Below are 13703 nucleotides of genomic sequence, written 5' to 3'. Positions count from 1 at the left end.
GGACTGCCGGCTCCGTCCCTGCCCAGCTCCCATTGCTGGCTCCACCCCTGCTTCCCGCTATCACTGGCCGGGGCGGCAAAGGCGCCTGGTTCTCTGATCACAGCTGGGGGACAGCTGCCCCCGGCTCTTAGCTCCCCACTGGGTTTCCGATCACCATCAGGGGCAGGGGACTTCTTCCGTCCTTTCCCTTTCGCCTCCCAGCATTGTACCTACATATGCAAATTAGCCGCCATCTTTATTGGCGGTTAACCGCCATCTTGGCTGGCAGTTAATTTGCATATCGCCCTGATTAGCCAATGGGAAGGGTAGCGGTCGTACGCTAATTACCATGTTTCTCTTTTATTAGATAGGATAGGACTAGAGACCCGGTGAATGAATTCGTGCATGGGCGGGATCCGGCTGGCCCACCCTGTTGGGACAGATAGGGCCAGGCAGGCAGCAGGGAGGGGCCGAAGGTGGTTGGCTGACTAGCCCCGCCCCCAATCGGAGTGAAGGGCTGGTAGGGGGCAGGGCCAGCCAGGGGGAGGGGCCGCAGGCTGTTGGCCAGCCCCCTGGTCTTCAGGGGGCAATTTGCATATTAGCCTTTTATTATATAGGATCAGCAAGTTACCTCTAAAATTTACAAAAAAGGCAGAGAACTAGGAAAGCGTTACAAAAACTCTTGTCAGCTCACTTGTTAGTTCTAGAGCCTTTTTTATAGATTCTTTGGGATAATCTACACTCACTTTTGGAAAAGAACGAAGTTGGACAACTCACAATACCAGACTTCAAGAGTAGTATAAAGCGACAGTAACTGAGACAGTGTAACATTAGCTAAAAGACAGTTGCATAGACTGGAATATAGTCAGAAATAGGCCCACACATCTAAAGTTATTTCATTTTTAACAAAGGTTAAGAAAGGTCAGTCTTTTTTACAAATGGTGCTATAACTACTGGACATTCATATGCAAAAAACTAAAACCTCACTCCATATAATAAGATTAACTCAAAAGGGGTATAGATCAAAATGAAAAGGCAAAGCTACAAAATTTCTAGAAGAAAACACAAGAGAAAAGTTCTTATCAACTTGAGTTCTCAGATTAAATAACAAAAGCAAGATACATAAAACAAAAACTTGGTAAATTGTAGTTCAATTAAAATTAAAGCTTCTGGTCTTAAAAACAAACAAAAAAAACCCCTGTTAAACAAAATGAGAAGACAAGGAGGGAAAGACTGGGAGACACTACTACAAAACACAAATATGAAAGGGCAAGATAGTACAGACTTTTAAAACCAGTTTGGCTCCTCCTTATAAACATATACATATGTCCCCCAAGTCCATTCCTAATATTTATCCAAGAGAAATAGAAACTTATATTCCCACAAAAAAACAAATATTTTTTAAGTGTATAGAAACACCAAGAAATATTTTATCTTCTGAGAAGCTGAACAAACTCATACTTTATAATATCCCTTAACAAATTATCTTTTCCAGTGTCCCATTCTATTTCAAGCTCAAAGTTAGATATCATCAATAATGAGATAACTCTTATTGAGTACCTACTAAGTGCCCTAAGTGACAAGCATTGTGCCAATGTGGATTATTGCACTTAATCTTCAAACTCTTCACTCATAAAACTTAAAACTTGCCTTCTCTTTTCCTCATTTCTTATATAGTTAATTAAATACTGTTTAAACTTTGAGATAAAAAAATGTCCCAACTTGAACCTAAAATAATAAAGGTGGAAGCCATTCCTGGATATTAGAGAAACTTACAATAAGCCTACGTAGTAAAAACAAGACATAAAAGAAAATGAAAGGCATTTTGAAATGATCAGATTTCTACCTGGAGTCTCTACAACGTGTACAATGGCCTCATTGTTCCCATTCACTGAATATGTGAAATAGAACCAGCAATCGTCAACATCCTTCTCCTTACAGTGGGACAGGGGATCCACCTGGCCTGGCTGGGGTAATTTGTCCCGACTTTCAACCTTGGTAATGTTAAAATGGGAACATTCCTGTGCACATGTGTCTTTCTTTTCTCCTTTATTGAAGGCTCTGCACTGAACACATTCTCTGTTAAAACATAAATTGTTACATTTAACCTTTATTACTTAAAATATTTGCTTAAAGATTATTTTGTGAGCTAGATTCAAAATCTGACCAAATTAAATCAAGAGCTATGAAAGATTTGAATAAATGAAGAGGCATATAACATTTCTCAATGAGAAACTAAATATAAAGATGCCAGTTTCCCAAGTGAAACTATAATTACAGTTCAAACTAAAATGCCGAAAAAGAAATAAAATAGTAAAATAAAACTAGCCCTATCGGATATTAAATATATAACATAAAACCAAAGGAACTTAAACTATGTGTTGTTGATACAATAACAGTTCTTCAAGGGCAAACCCTTCAATTGTGCTTAGTCAAAAGATGGTAATTAAGCAATTGGTAAAGCTAACTTATCAACAGTCACCACGTGGATTTGATTTATAGCAAATTCAGATCAAAATAACAGTACCACCCTCAGATGACACATTTCAACATCATGTGACAAACACTAGCTATTGAGAAAGAATATTTAAGATTTAAAGACTGGCTTCTGTGTGGCAGATACTTTGTTTACAGTGTAAGTTACTATAGGTACTGTTCTGGATTTAGTGATAACAGGGTAACAAACAGTAAATATCAACTATTTCAAGTAATTAAGAATACTTACTTATGCTCAGCACAGACGCCAAGGCAGGTCTGACACATCTCACAAGTTGGCCCTTGAAACTTGGGATCCGTGCATTTACAGGCACCACACTCACAGACGCCCCGGCCATTGCAGATCTGTCCGTTTGTGGCCATGCATGAAGTCGTGTCCAGAGAGCAGTCACACGCACTGCCTGTGTAGTTGGGATTACATTCACACACACGACACTTGCAAACACCATTTCCTGAAATTAAAAATATCATTTCTCTTAACAACGGTAAAATATAAAAATCAGAGCATTGATTTAAAAGTAAAAATAAGCAATAATGCGAAAGAAAGTATATGTAAAGGATGAACTGATTCTCAATGCTGTCCTTTTTTATTTATTCACCAAGCATACTTGAACATTTTTATTGTATTAGATGGGGATCCCATTTTATAACCATTTTTCTGACCCCTTTTCTCACCTCCACAAATTAAGCCATTGGATCTATCACAGTTGAAATTATCACACTCGCAGAATTTGCCAGAATAAATTTCATTTGTATTATCCCTCTTCCTACAAACACACTGTCCACAGACACACTCTCCGTTGTTACTACAGATTTCTGAACTGTTTTCTTTCCTGCAATAGGCATCCATATCTTCACTGTTAACTTCATCTGTGCTACATTCACAATGTCTGCCAACACGTCCCTCATTGCACCTAAAGAAAGAGTCCAAAATTTCAATTACATAAAAGAAATAACAAAACAAGTTAAGCTGTGAGAAACAATGGGAGAGGAAATAAGACTGTGAACAATATCTTTAAGCTACAATTATATTACAGGGCAGTGTTTGTGCACCCAAAAGTGCACATATGCACACATACCAGCCATTCAAGTTCAGATGCAGGGTCTAGGAAAAAACCTTTCTTCAGGAGAGTAACCATTTTAACTAAAATGAAAATATAATCTAGCAATTAACAGGTGAATAAAACATATAGGAACAGGATAAATTTATTTTTAAAGGGTATGTTTTCAAATGATACCCTATTACATTTGCTATTATAGGTGAAGTAACTCTAAATTTAAAGTTACAGTGCAATTGTTAATCTAAAAAAGTACAATAAACACACTATAAAAGTACATGGAAGTTGAAGAAAAACACTGAGCTTATCACTTGAACATACTGTTTAAAAATAAATATATCCTATGGGTCCAGACTTTTCAGACACACTGTGTATTTTTAAACACAATGCTTATAGACACTGACTACACTAATTCTGTATCTGGTAAATATAAAGGGAAGGAAGGCAAAACATTTTCAAGATAATTTTTTTAGTTAAATATTTTACTAAAAATGGGTCTATATGTCTCATGATACGTACATGAAAAATTAAAATGTAACATTTTAATTGCTATTTAAAATTGATAGTTAATAACTGATAATGAAATAAATTTATTTTTTTTTCTTGTGATTAAAACCCTTATGAGCCCATTTGGGGCTGACATTTAATCAAAATACTGTCCCTTCCTCCTATGACTTTTTAATTTTAATTTTTAATTAAAAAGTAACCTGAGTGTAAAAATAAATTTTAAAATAATATGATTAAAGTTAATTTGATTCTAAGTTCTGAAATACTATTTTCTTTTTAATTTTGCAAAATGTATCCTTTCATTTACTTATTTTGTTGTTGTTGTTAATCCTCACCCAAGGATATTTTTCCACTGATTTTTAGAGAGAGTGGAAGGGAGGGGAAGAGACAGAGAGAGAGAAATATCGATGGGAGACAGACACATTGATTGGTTGCCTCCTGCATGTGCCCTGACCAGAGCTGGGGATCGAGCCTGCAACTTAGGTGTAGTACATGCCCTTGATAAGAATCAAACCCGGGACCCTTCAGTCCATAGGCTGATGCTCTATCCACTGAGCCAAACCAACTAGGGCCAAAATGATTTTTTAAAAATTATTCCAACAACGCAGAAGTATATGCAGTACAATGTGAACATCCTTTACTGCTTTCTAATTCCATTTCCCAGATAAAATCACCATTATAAATTTAGTATATTTTTCCAAAGCATCTTTGTAAACATATTTATATAACTTTATTTTGCTCTAGAAAACTCAGATTGCTATTATAAGAGAAAAATCCAAATGCTACCTTAAAAGTTTGTTATAAATACATTTTGGATGGCTATAAAAGCTTTTATTTTAAAGAGCAGTCTTAAGAAAAAAGACAAGGAAGAACTTTCTATAAATAGTACACACAAGATCATAAAACTAATCTTGTGGTAAGCAACAGTGATTGGAACAAAACATTTATTTGTTCCATATAGAGAGATTTTTTCTGGATGTCCCAAAACATAGCCTGCCTATATGTTTCCAACACAATCAATACTTCTCTGTGTCCTTCTCCAACCACTTCCAGCTTACCTGCAAGCTCCACACTCAAACGTTCCATTCCCTTCGTGACACTTTGGACTGCTAGGGATGCCTTCACTTTGGCAGTCACACTCACAGATGAACTGAAGAATAATCTCTACTTCTTCAGTGAAGCCCAGAGGTTTAATTTTAATGGTTTCAGAATTCTTATTTGGACATTTATTTGAAGTTATGCTAATTTCAAATTGAACCTTAAAGGGAAGAAAACAAAATTAAGTTTTAAGTTAACAACTAAGCAATTTAAATATACTAAAAAATACTTTAAAAAGCTCCTCATTTCTTTTATTCTCAAATTACAAACTAGATTGCTTATATAAAACAGCAATATTTTTCTTTTCTTCAGAAAATGTTTATACAACCTACCTCATCTCCAATGGAAATATTGGAGCATTTTCTTCCATTTTCCCCTGTTCCATTCACCCCATTTTTGCAGTAAGATTTATAATTTATTGTTACTCCTTCTGGCAATTTGCTGTTTTCCAAAATTACTTCTGAGGAAAGGGACTAAAACAAAGACTAATTACACATAGGAAAGGCAAACAAAATGCTACTATAAGTTGAATGCATAAAACCAATGGGCCCATTAAGAAAACAGTATCCTATATAATAAAAGCCTAATATGCTAAGTGTCTGGTCGTCCGTTCAACCAAACCATAATATGCTAATGATATGCTAAGGCCGCTCAACTGCTCGCTATGACATGCACTGACCACTAGGGGGCAGACAGTTGACTAGTTGACCAGTCGCTATGACGTGCACTGACTACCAGGGGGCAGACATTCCAACCAATAGGTTAACTTGCTGCTGGGATCTGGCTGATAGGGACTGAGCAAGATGGGCGAGACACGCCCTGGAGCCCTTCCACAGTCCCTCCCGGGCTGGCCAACCTCCTGCATCCCTCTCCAGCCCTGAATGTGCACTGGTAGGGTCCCTCGGCTTGGCCTGTGCCCTCTTGCAATCTGGGACCACTCAGGGGATGTTGGAGAGCTGGTTTCGGCCCAATCCCACAGGCCAGGCCGAGGGACCCCACTGGTGCACGAATCCATGCACCAGGCCTCTAGTAATTTAAATAAAATGTTTAAAGCCAAATCCTTGGTGCTTAGAAAACACAGAACCTAGAGAAACAGGCTCTAATTAATAAGGACCAATTCTTCAAAATAATGTACATGATTGAAAAGTAAAAGTATTTTTGCTTTAATTACTAAGTCAAAATGTTAATGATCATATAGCATAGAAACCTGATATTATGAGGACTCCTCATAATTTTCTTACCCCGTTGCCAATATGGCCCTATGACTTCATCTAACATGGGACTAAGGTAAATAATCTACTACACAGTCTGAGAACAAATTTCCTTAGAAATTATGGTTACCCTGGCCAAAAACAAACAAACAAACAAAAAAACACACAAAACAACAAATAAACACACACCAATAGCTCCAAGTAAGAAGGATTCAAACCAGTGATTTATTAGAATATGAGACTGCTCAGGACAAATGCAAAAGGCTATAGCTTGTACACACGCCTACACGGATGGGAATTTATGCTGTTAAGATGGAGAACTATAGGCAAGATATGAAACAACTAGAATCTTGAAAAACTGTAAAAACCTCTCTTTTTGAGTAGGGTCTTCCTAAAACATTTTGGGAACCCCTGACATGAACTAAAAAAATATATTTTAAAAATATCTAAAATTCAATCTGTCAAGGGAAGAAGAGGAGTAGAGATAATGTATGCAGCACACAATGGTTACCGTAATGTTACAAATGCCTTCAGATTACTTAAATGATCATTAAGTATGGTTTATAGTAATCATTTTAAGTAATCTGAAGGCATTTGTAACCAATACTTAATGAATATCACTAAAGGTACTCTGATTAAGCTCTAGACAGAGCAAATAATTCCTCTTTAATTTCAATTCAACTTCCTTCCATGTGTGTGGGGGAAAATCTTATAAATCCTTTTAAAATAGTTGTCATACATATATTTAAATTATACTTTTTTAAGAGAATGTGAGATTTTCCTCCAGATATATGGAATTTAAACTTTATGTTGTCCTCTGTGTTTTGCTATATTGTGTATGAAGGGAGTTTTATTCCTTTGAGCACAGTCCTCTCAATAGGGTACTGTCCAAATAGATCTTATTTAAAATGTACTCACATTGTACGCATCAATGATCAACTGAATTACATTGCTGGAATTTGCAGATAATGTTCCTACTGCTGACTTAGGGATCAAATTTTTCAGTTCCTGCAATTAAAAGATAAGCACATAAAATGCAAATATATCCATTCAACAAGTAACTACTGAATACTTATTTTTAAATGCCAGTACCTAAATAACGTGGTCTAGAAGTTTGATGTTCTTTTTATCTCACATATATATTTACCTTGTAAACGGGCTGAAATTCTTCAGTAACTGCAAAAATTGTCTGAATGTTATTTTCACTTAATTTCTGGACAAGGTGAGCGATAGAAGGATAATCCTAAGAAATTAAGTAATAAAATTTAGTATGTAATTACATCCAATCAATACATTTTTAAGTCATTTTTGAAAATCAAATTGCATATATAATTGGATCACTCACAGAAGACTGCTTGAAATAACACAAGCAGTGTGTCGAAGTAGATGGTGTTATGTGTTTCTACTCTTCTCTCTTTATGTATCAAAATTTCCATAATAAAAAGGTTTTATAAAACAATATTTTCTATGTATATTAAGTGTCAGAACAAATAAATTAAAGAATTGCCAGTAATTAAAGATTGTATTATCTGTCACTTAAGAAAAAGACCAAGATTCACCAAGGTTTAAATTTCTTCCAGACTAAATAACTGGCCAATCTTTATTTTTAATAGAAGCAAGGTGCCTATTTGTAAAACTCACATGTAAATAAGATAAGGAATGTTAAGACTATATTATTTGTTTATAAATAATATCACATTTGCTAACAAGCGATGCATACAAGTGAAAGGAGAAGCAGCCATTGTCCAGGCATGGAGAAAATGTGTCTAAGTAGCTCCTTTCACCCTACTGAGGCCCTAAGTGCAAGGAAGCAAGCACAAAGCCACATCTATAGAAACAGCAATACTAGCTTTCCTGAAATATTAGGTCAGGACCCATACTTGCCAAAATAACAAAACCCAAACCCTTATGGACAAAAAGAGGCCACATAGTAAACCTGACAAGCTCAGGAGAGGACTACATGGCAGCCTTACAAACTCAGAGACCTAAAGTAACCACATAGGATGGTCTGAAATTAAAGCTTTTTAACTAAAAGCGGTTTATGGAGGGTAGTCATGTCCTAGGCGGTATCTTCCCTGACAAAGGTTAATCTTTACTTTAACTGAGCCTACTGTCTTTTTGCATCTATGATAACATATCTTTGGAATGTCTAAGTAATGTTCCTTTTTCTGGACCCCTCAAAGCACAGGTATTGTTCTGTGAAGACCACAAATCCCCTGACTGTTATTGAGTTAATTGTTGACTGTTAACTATCCTATATCCACCTAAGTAAAAGAAGTGTGTGTCTATCATTTTACTTTTTATCCAATCCCAGAGGTATCCTGCTTTGCTTTCTCCCACTTCCCTAATCTATCACCAATGGATTTCATGTAACCTACTTAAGTCTCCTGTTTTCAGTGTAATGCATAAAATAAGGTACAAAACTGCCATTCTCCAGAGCATTATCTCAATCTGTTGAGACTTTGCTTCCTACCAACTGTTGACAGTTTGGCCCAAATAAACTCACAAAAATTCTTCACAGGTTTGAATGTTTCTTATGTTAACACCCTGAAAAACCCACAAGCCTGTCACCCACACTTCTCTTAGTATTAAACACTAAAATCAACATGATTCCACTCAATATGTAAGGAATTAAGCACTTACATAATAATGGCTCATTGTGTACATATCATTTTCCAGGTGACACTGTCCATCATTTGGTAAAACAATGCCACCAAGTTTCCCATCTCCAGCAAAGTGAAACCCAGCATCCGTAGAAAATACCAGCAGCCGTGTAACATTCCTCCAGCCAATCAATGACTTAAAAAGAAAAGGATTAAAATTCTAAAATACTACTCACAATAATTCATATATGCTACCATTGTATTTTTAACCTTATTCTGTATCTTCTTTACCCTCTCTTTGCACAATGCTAAAACTATTCTTGTGATAAATACATAGAACCCATTGAATAAAGCTCCTCTATCCCACTGTAAAACTATATTTTGCCTGGTTGCCCATTTATCTCAGCTCTGTTTTAAAAACTGTATCTTTTAAAATCAATGTCTTACTCCCACTAGGAGGTAAGCAAACTAACTCTATGTGTGACAGGGACCACATCTGGTTTTGCTTATCTTCCTATCTGTAGCAGCTAGCACAGTGGTTAGCACACAGTACATGCTTCACATCATGTATTTGCTAGGTAAATAAAAATGTCTCAGCCTGTGTTTTCTTAAAAAAATATATATTTTATTGATTTCAGAGAGGAAGGGAGAGGGGGAGAGAAACAACATCAATGATGAGAGAGAATCATTGATTGGCTGCCCCCTGCATCCCCCCTGCCCCCACTGGAAATGGAGCCCACAAGCTGGGCGTGTAACCTGACTGGGAATTGAACTGTGACCTCCTGGTTCTGACCTCCTGGTTCATAGGTCGATGCTTACTGAGCCCTGCCCAACAGGCTCAGCCCATATCTTTACCTTTCTGATGCTGTCTTGTTCCCTTCCATCCTCTATCCTTGCTCTATCTTCTACAGCATATACCTCCTTTAGGGCCCTCCATATTAGGCCTTCCTCTTTTAAGCACAGAAAAAAAAAATCTCCAAAGACTTGCCCTGCTTAATTCCATCATTCTAACACATCAATACTATTTACTTATTCGTTTATTTTATTTTCCACAAAGAATTTAATGTAGTCGTAAAATCCTTTTCTCTCTCAGTAATTCTGTAATTATGTTTGTCTAAATTTACTGAATACATCTGTTTATGTCCTCATAAGACTGTAAATTCCTTGAAGGCAGAAATTAAGTTTATTAATGCTGGCAACTCAGTGGAACATATGTCTCTTTTGCATCTATAGTGAGTGAACAGTTACTCTCAGTTAGCGTAACAATCAGAAAGATAGTAGTGGCCATGAATATTATGGCTTGCTTTAATCCCACAAGCTGAGGCAAAGTCAGAGGTAGCCCAGAGAATGCTCTCTCTCACCAGTGAGCTGCTAACAGGATCACAAATGAATGGCTGGAAAAAAAAGAGTTGTCAGGCTAGGCACTACCTAGATTACTCTTTCTTTCCCTTTAAAAGCAGGCTACCTTTAAATTGCAACTACCCAGAGAGATGTCAAAAGTAACAATAATATATTAGTTAATTATCTGCTGAGTGCTTAGTGGCACTTTAGATGGATTACTATATTTAAATTTCATAATATGCCTAATGAGGTATATCTATTATTATCCTTTCTTAAGGAAAAGGAAACAACCCTCTAGAATGGCTAAGTAAATTCCCTGAGATCAGTAGTGACGGAAAAATCTGAAGTCATGTTCTAATAGTCCAAAGACTGCTCTCTTAATCACTATACCATGGTGTGATATTATATTATTATCTTAGATATCATTAGCACCCTAGCAAAAATTGTTTGAAAAGTAACCAGTAAGAAACATCTGGAATCAAGGAGGGACTTCTAGGGAATAGGAGTACTACAAGAAAAAAAAGGGGAGCAATGATACAATAGTAGGTACTTAAGACAAACATTACCCAAGTGCCTATCAATAGACAAGTGGATAGAAAAGCTGTGGTGCATACACAATGGAATACTACTGGGACATAAAAAAGAATGAAATCTCATGAATGGACCTAGCGGATATTATACTAAATGAAATAAGTCAGATAGAGAAAGACAAATACCAATGATTTCACTAACATGTGGAATCTAAAGAACAAAATATACAAATAAACAAAATAGAAACAGACTCATAGATACAGAGAACATACTGATGGTTGACAGAAGGGAAGAAAGTTGGGGGATTGGGTGGAAAAGGTAAAGGGATTAAGAAGTACAAATTGGTAGTTACAGAATAGTCACAGAGATGTAAATTAAGCATAGGGAATATAGTCAATAATATTGTAACAACTATGTATGGATCCTTGAAATATCAGGGATCACTCTGTAAAGTACATGACTAGTCTAACTATTATGCTGTACATTATCTACGTCACAGTGTTTTCTAATTTCAGCTTCAAGTACACCTCACTATAAGGTCATCCCAAAAGCTTCAGCTAGTAAATGGATCATAAAATTCTAATCACTAGTATAATGCTACTACTGAAAATCTTATAATTAAAATTTCAGCCCTAGCCAGTTTGCCTCAGTGAAAAGAGCGTTGGCCTGCTGACTGAAGGGTCCCGGGTTCGACTCTGGTCAAGGGCACATGCCCAGGTTTCAGTCTCGATCCCCAATAGCGGGCGTGCAGGAGGCAGCCGATCAATGATTCTCTCTCATCATTGATGTTTCTATCTCTCTCTCCCTTTCCCTTCCTCTCAGAAATCAATAAAAGTATATATTTTAAAAAATTACAAATGTTATGTCTTCTCAAAATATTATGTTCTCGGCTTACAAATTAGGAGAAAGGTCAGTGTGAGAGAGAAACATCAATTGGTTACCTCCCATACATGCTCTGACTGAAGATCGAACCTGCAAGCTGGGTATGTGCCCTAACAGAGAATTGAACTGCGACCCTTTGGTGCATGGGACAACACTCTAACAAACTGAGCCACACCAGCCAGGGCTAGGGAAAGGCATATTTTAAAGATGATAAGCAGAACGTTGATCAAAAGAAAATGACACCCAAGACACTGATCCATTTGAGCACTTTTAATGCTACTGTGATACCTCAGATGACCTCAATTCTATTTCTGGCACAAAGCCAGAAAGTCAAGATACCTACGTCTCTTCTAAAAACCTAGAACACCAGCTGAAGTGCCCAACTGTTTCAAATGGTAAGCATTCTGGATTTTTAAAACCCTGTATAAATGAACTAAGTGACTAGTTCAAATAGAGACATGATTACATATGCTTATATAAAGCACTTTCGGTTGGAGGAAATTTAAGGGACTAAATTCTGTACTTCTCTGGAATAACTGAGTATGATATGGTAATAAAGATAATTTTTCCCATTAACTGATAGTAAAATCACACTAAAATTCACACAAATAATATTCCTTTGTAGAAAATGAGCCGAAACCGGTTTGGCTCAGTGGATAGAGCGTCGGCTGCGGGAACAACTCCAGTGGGAGATGTGCAGGAGGCAGCTGGTCGATGTTTCTCTCTCATCGATGTTTCTAACTCTCTATCTCTCTCCCTTCCTCTCTGTAAAAAATCAATAAAATATATTTTAAAAAAAAAAGAAAAGAAAAGAAAATGAATGCACTTACCCCACAAACTGCAACTTGCATGATTGCATCAAAACCACCTTCTGGAGAATCCAAATTTCCAGATATGCGCTGTTTACCAACAAGATCATTAAATACTCCCCCTTTATCAGTAAGACTGAGCACATTTTTGTAGCTAAATGGGCTGGTGCAGTTCTGTTCACTTGTGCAAGGGTTCTTGAGCTTAGCTGGTGTTGTACTAATGTAAGGCATCACAGTCTTCTCCACAAATGAGCCAAACCCTGTGTAAGAAAAATGCATAAAGAGAAACGGATGGATAGATGAATGGATAAATTTGCATTAAAAAAAAAATCAAGAATGTTACCACATGTAAGTCAATCTTTTTCCTTACAAGAAATAATAAGATTTAAATAATAAGGTTTCAAAGGAAATCATTATAATATTTGAAAAATCCAGGTCTGAAGTGAGAGTAGGCTATACTGGCTGGTGCAATCATATTAATTAGTAATGAAATAGCATCTGAATACTCAACATGTTCATAAAATAAATAAACAAATTAATGACTAAATTCCTAAACACAAGCATGCATTTCATTATCCATTTGGTAGAATATCAGCCCTCCACATCCATGGGTTTTGCATGTGCAGATTCAACCAACTGCAGATCAAAAATATTTTTAAAAATCTCAGAACATTACAAAAAGCAAACATTTGAATTTGCCATGCACCAAGCACTATGATGAACTCATGTGAATAAGGTGACGAGTAGGCAGATCCTGCTGTTGCCTAAATGAAAATACCATCCTATATAATAAAGAGGGAATATGCAAATTGACCATCACACTGTCACAAAGATGGTGGCGCCCACGGCGGAGGTGGGGTTTCCATAACACAAGATGGCTGCACCCATAGCAGAGATCGAGTTCCCGTAACGTGCCTTAACGAGCAATCAGCAGGGGTCTGAGGCTGCATGGCGCTGGGCTGGGGCAGGGGACCTGAGGCTGCGCTTCCCCTGCCCGGTGGGGCTTGATGGGGGACCTCAAGGTGCGCCTCCTGCCCCGGTGCTGGGTCAGGGGACCTCAGGCTGCTCCCCCTTCCCCCCGAGCCGGGGGACCTCAGGCCGCGTCCCCCACCCGGTGGGGCTTGACGGGAGACCTGAGGCTGCGCCCCCTGTCTGGCGGGGCTTGATGGGGGACCTGAGGCTGCACCC

General features: G+C 37.3%; 1 protein-coding gene across 3 annotated transcripts in view; it reads right to left on the bottom strand.

The window, feature by feature from the left end:
• The window catches only part of ITGB1 (integrin, beta 1 (fibronectin receptor, beta polypeptide, antigen CD29 includes MDF2, MSK12)), a 50297-nt gene that overhangs the window by 8940 nt on the left and 27654 nt on the right, over positions 1 to 13703 (bottom strand). For 2 of the 3 annotated variants that reach the window (XM_014532765.1, XM_005885515.2), the window contains exons 6-14: positions 12537 to 12775; positions 8993 to 9148; positions 7497 to 7592; positions 7268 to 7357; positions 5471 to 5611; positions 5099 to 5298; positions 3151 to 3389; positions 2705 to 2927; positions 1826 to 2058 (exon numbers count right to left, since the gene is read on the bottom strand). In XM_014532765.1, the coding sequence (XP_014388251.1) occupies positions 1826 to 2058; positions 2705 to 2927; positions 3151 to 3389; positions 5099 to 5298; positions 5471 to 5611; positions 7268 to 7357; positions 7497 to 7592; positions 8993 to 9148; positions 12537 to 12775 (1617 nt within the window). The remainder of the gene's footprint in view (positions 1 to 1825; positions 2059 to 2704; positions 2928 to 3150; positions 3390 to 5098; positions 5299 to 5470; positions 5612 to 7267; positions 7358 to 7496; positions 7593 to 8992; positions 9149 to 12536; positions 12776 to 13703) is intronic. The other variant, XM_014532766.1, reaches the window with a different exon arrangement.

Source organism: Myotis brandtii, unplaced genomic scaffold (genome assembly GCF_000412655.1).
Source record: "Myotis brandtii unplaced genomic scaffold, ASM41265v1 scaffold914, whole genome shotgun sequence".
NCBI classification, from domain to species: Eukaryota; Metazoa; Chordata; class Mammalia; order Chiroptera; family Vespertilionidae; genus Myotis; species Myotis brandtii.
Note: the sequence above shows the minus strand (reverse complement) of the source record. Positions and strands in the feature narration are given on the sequence as shown.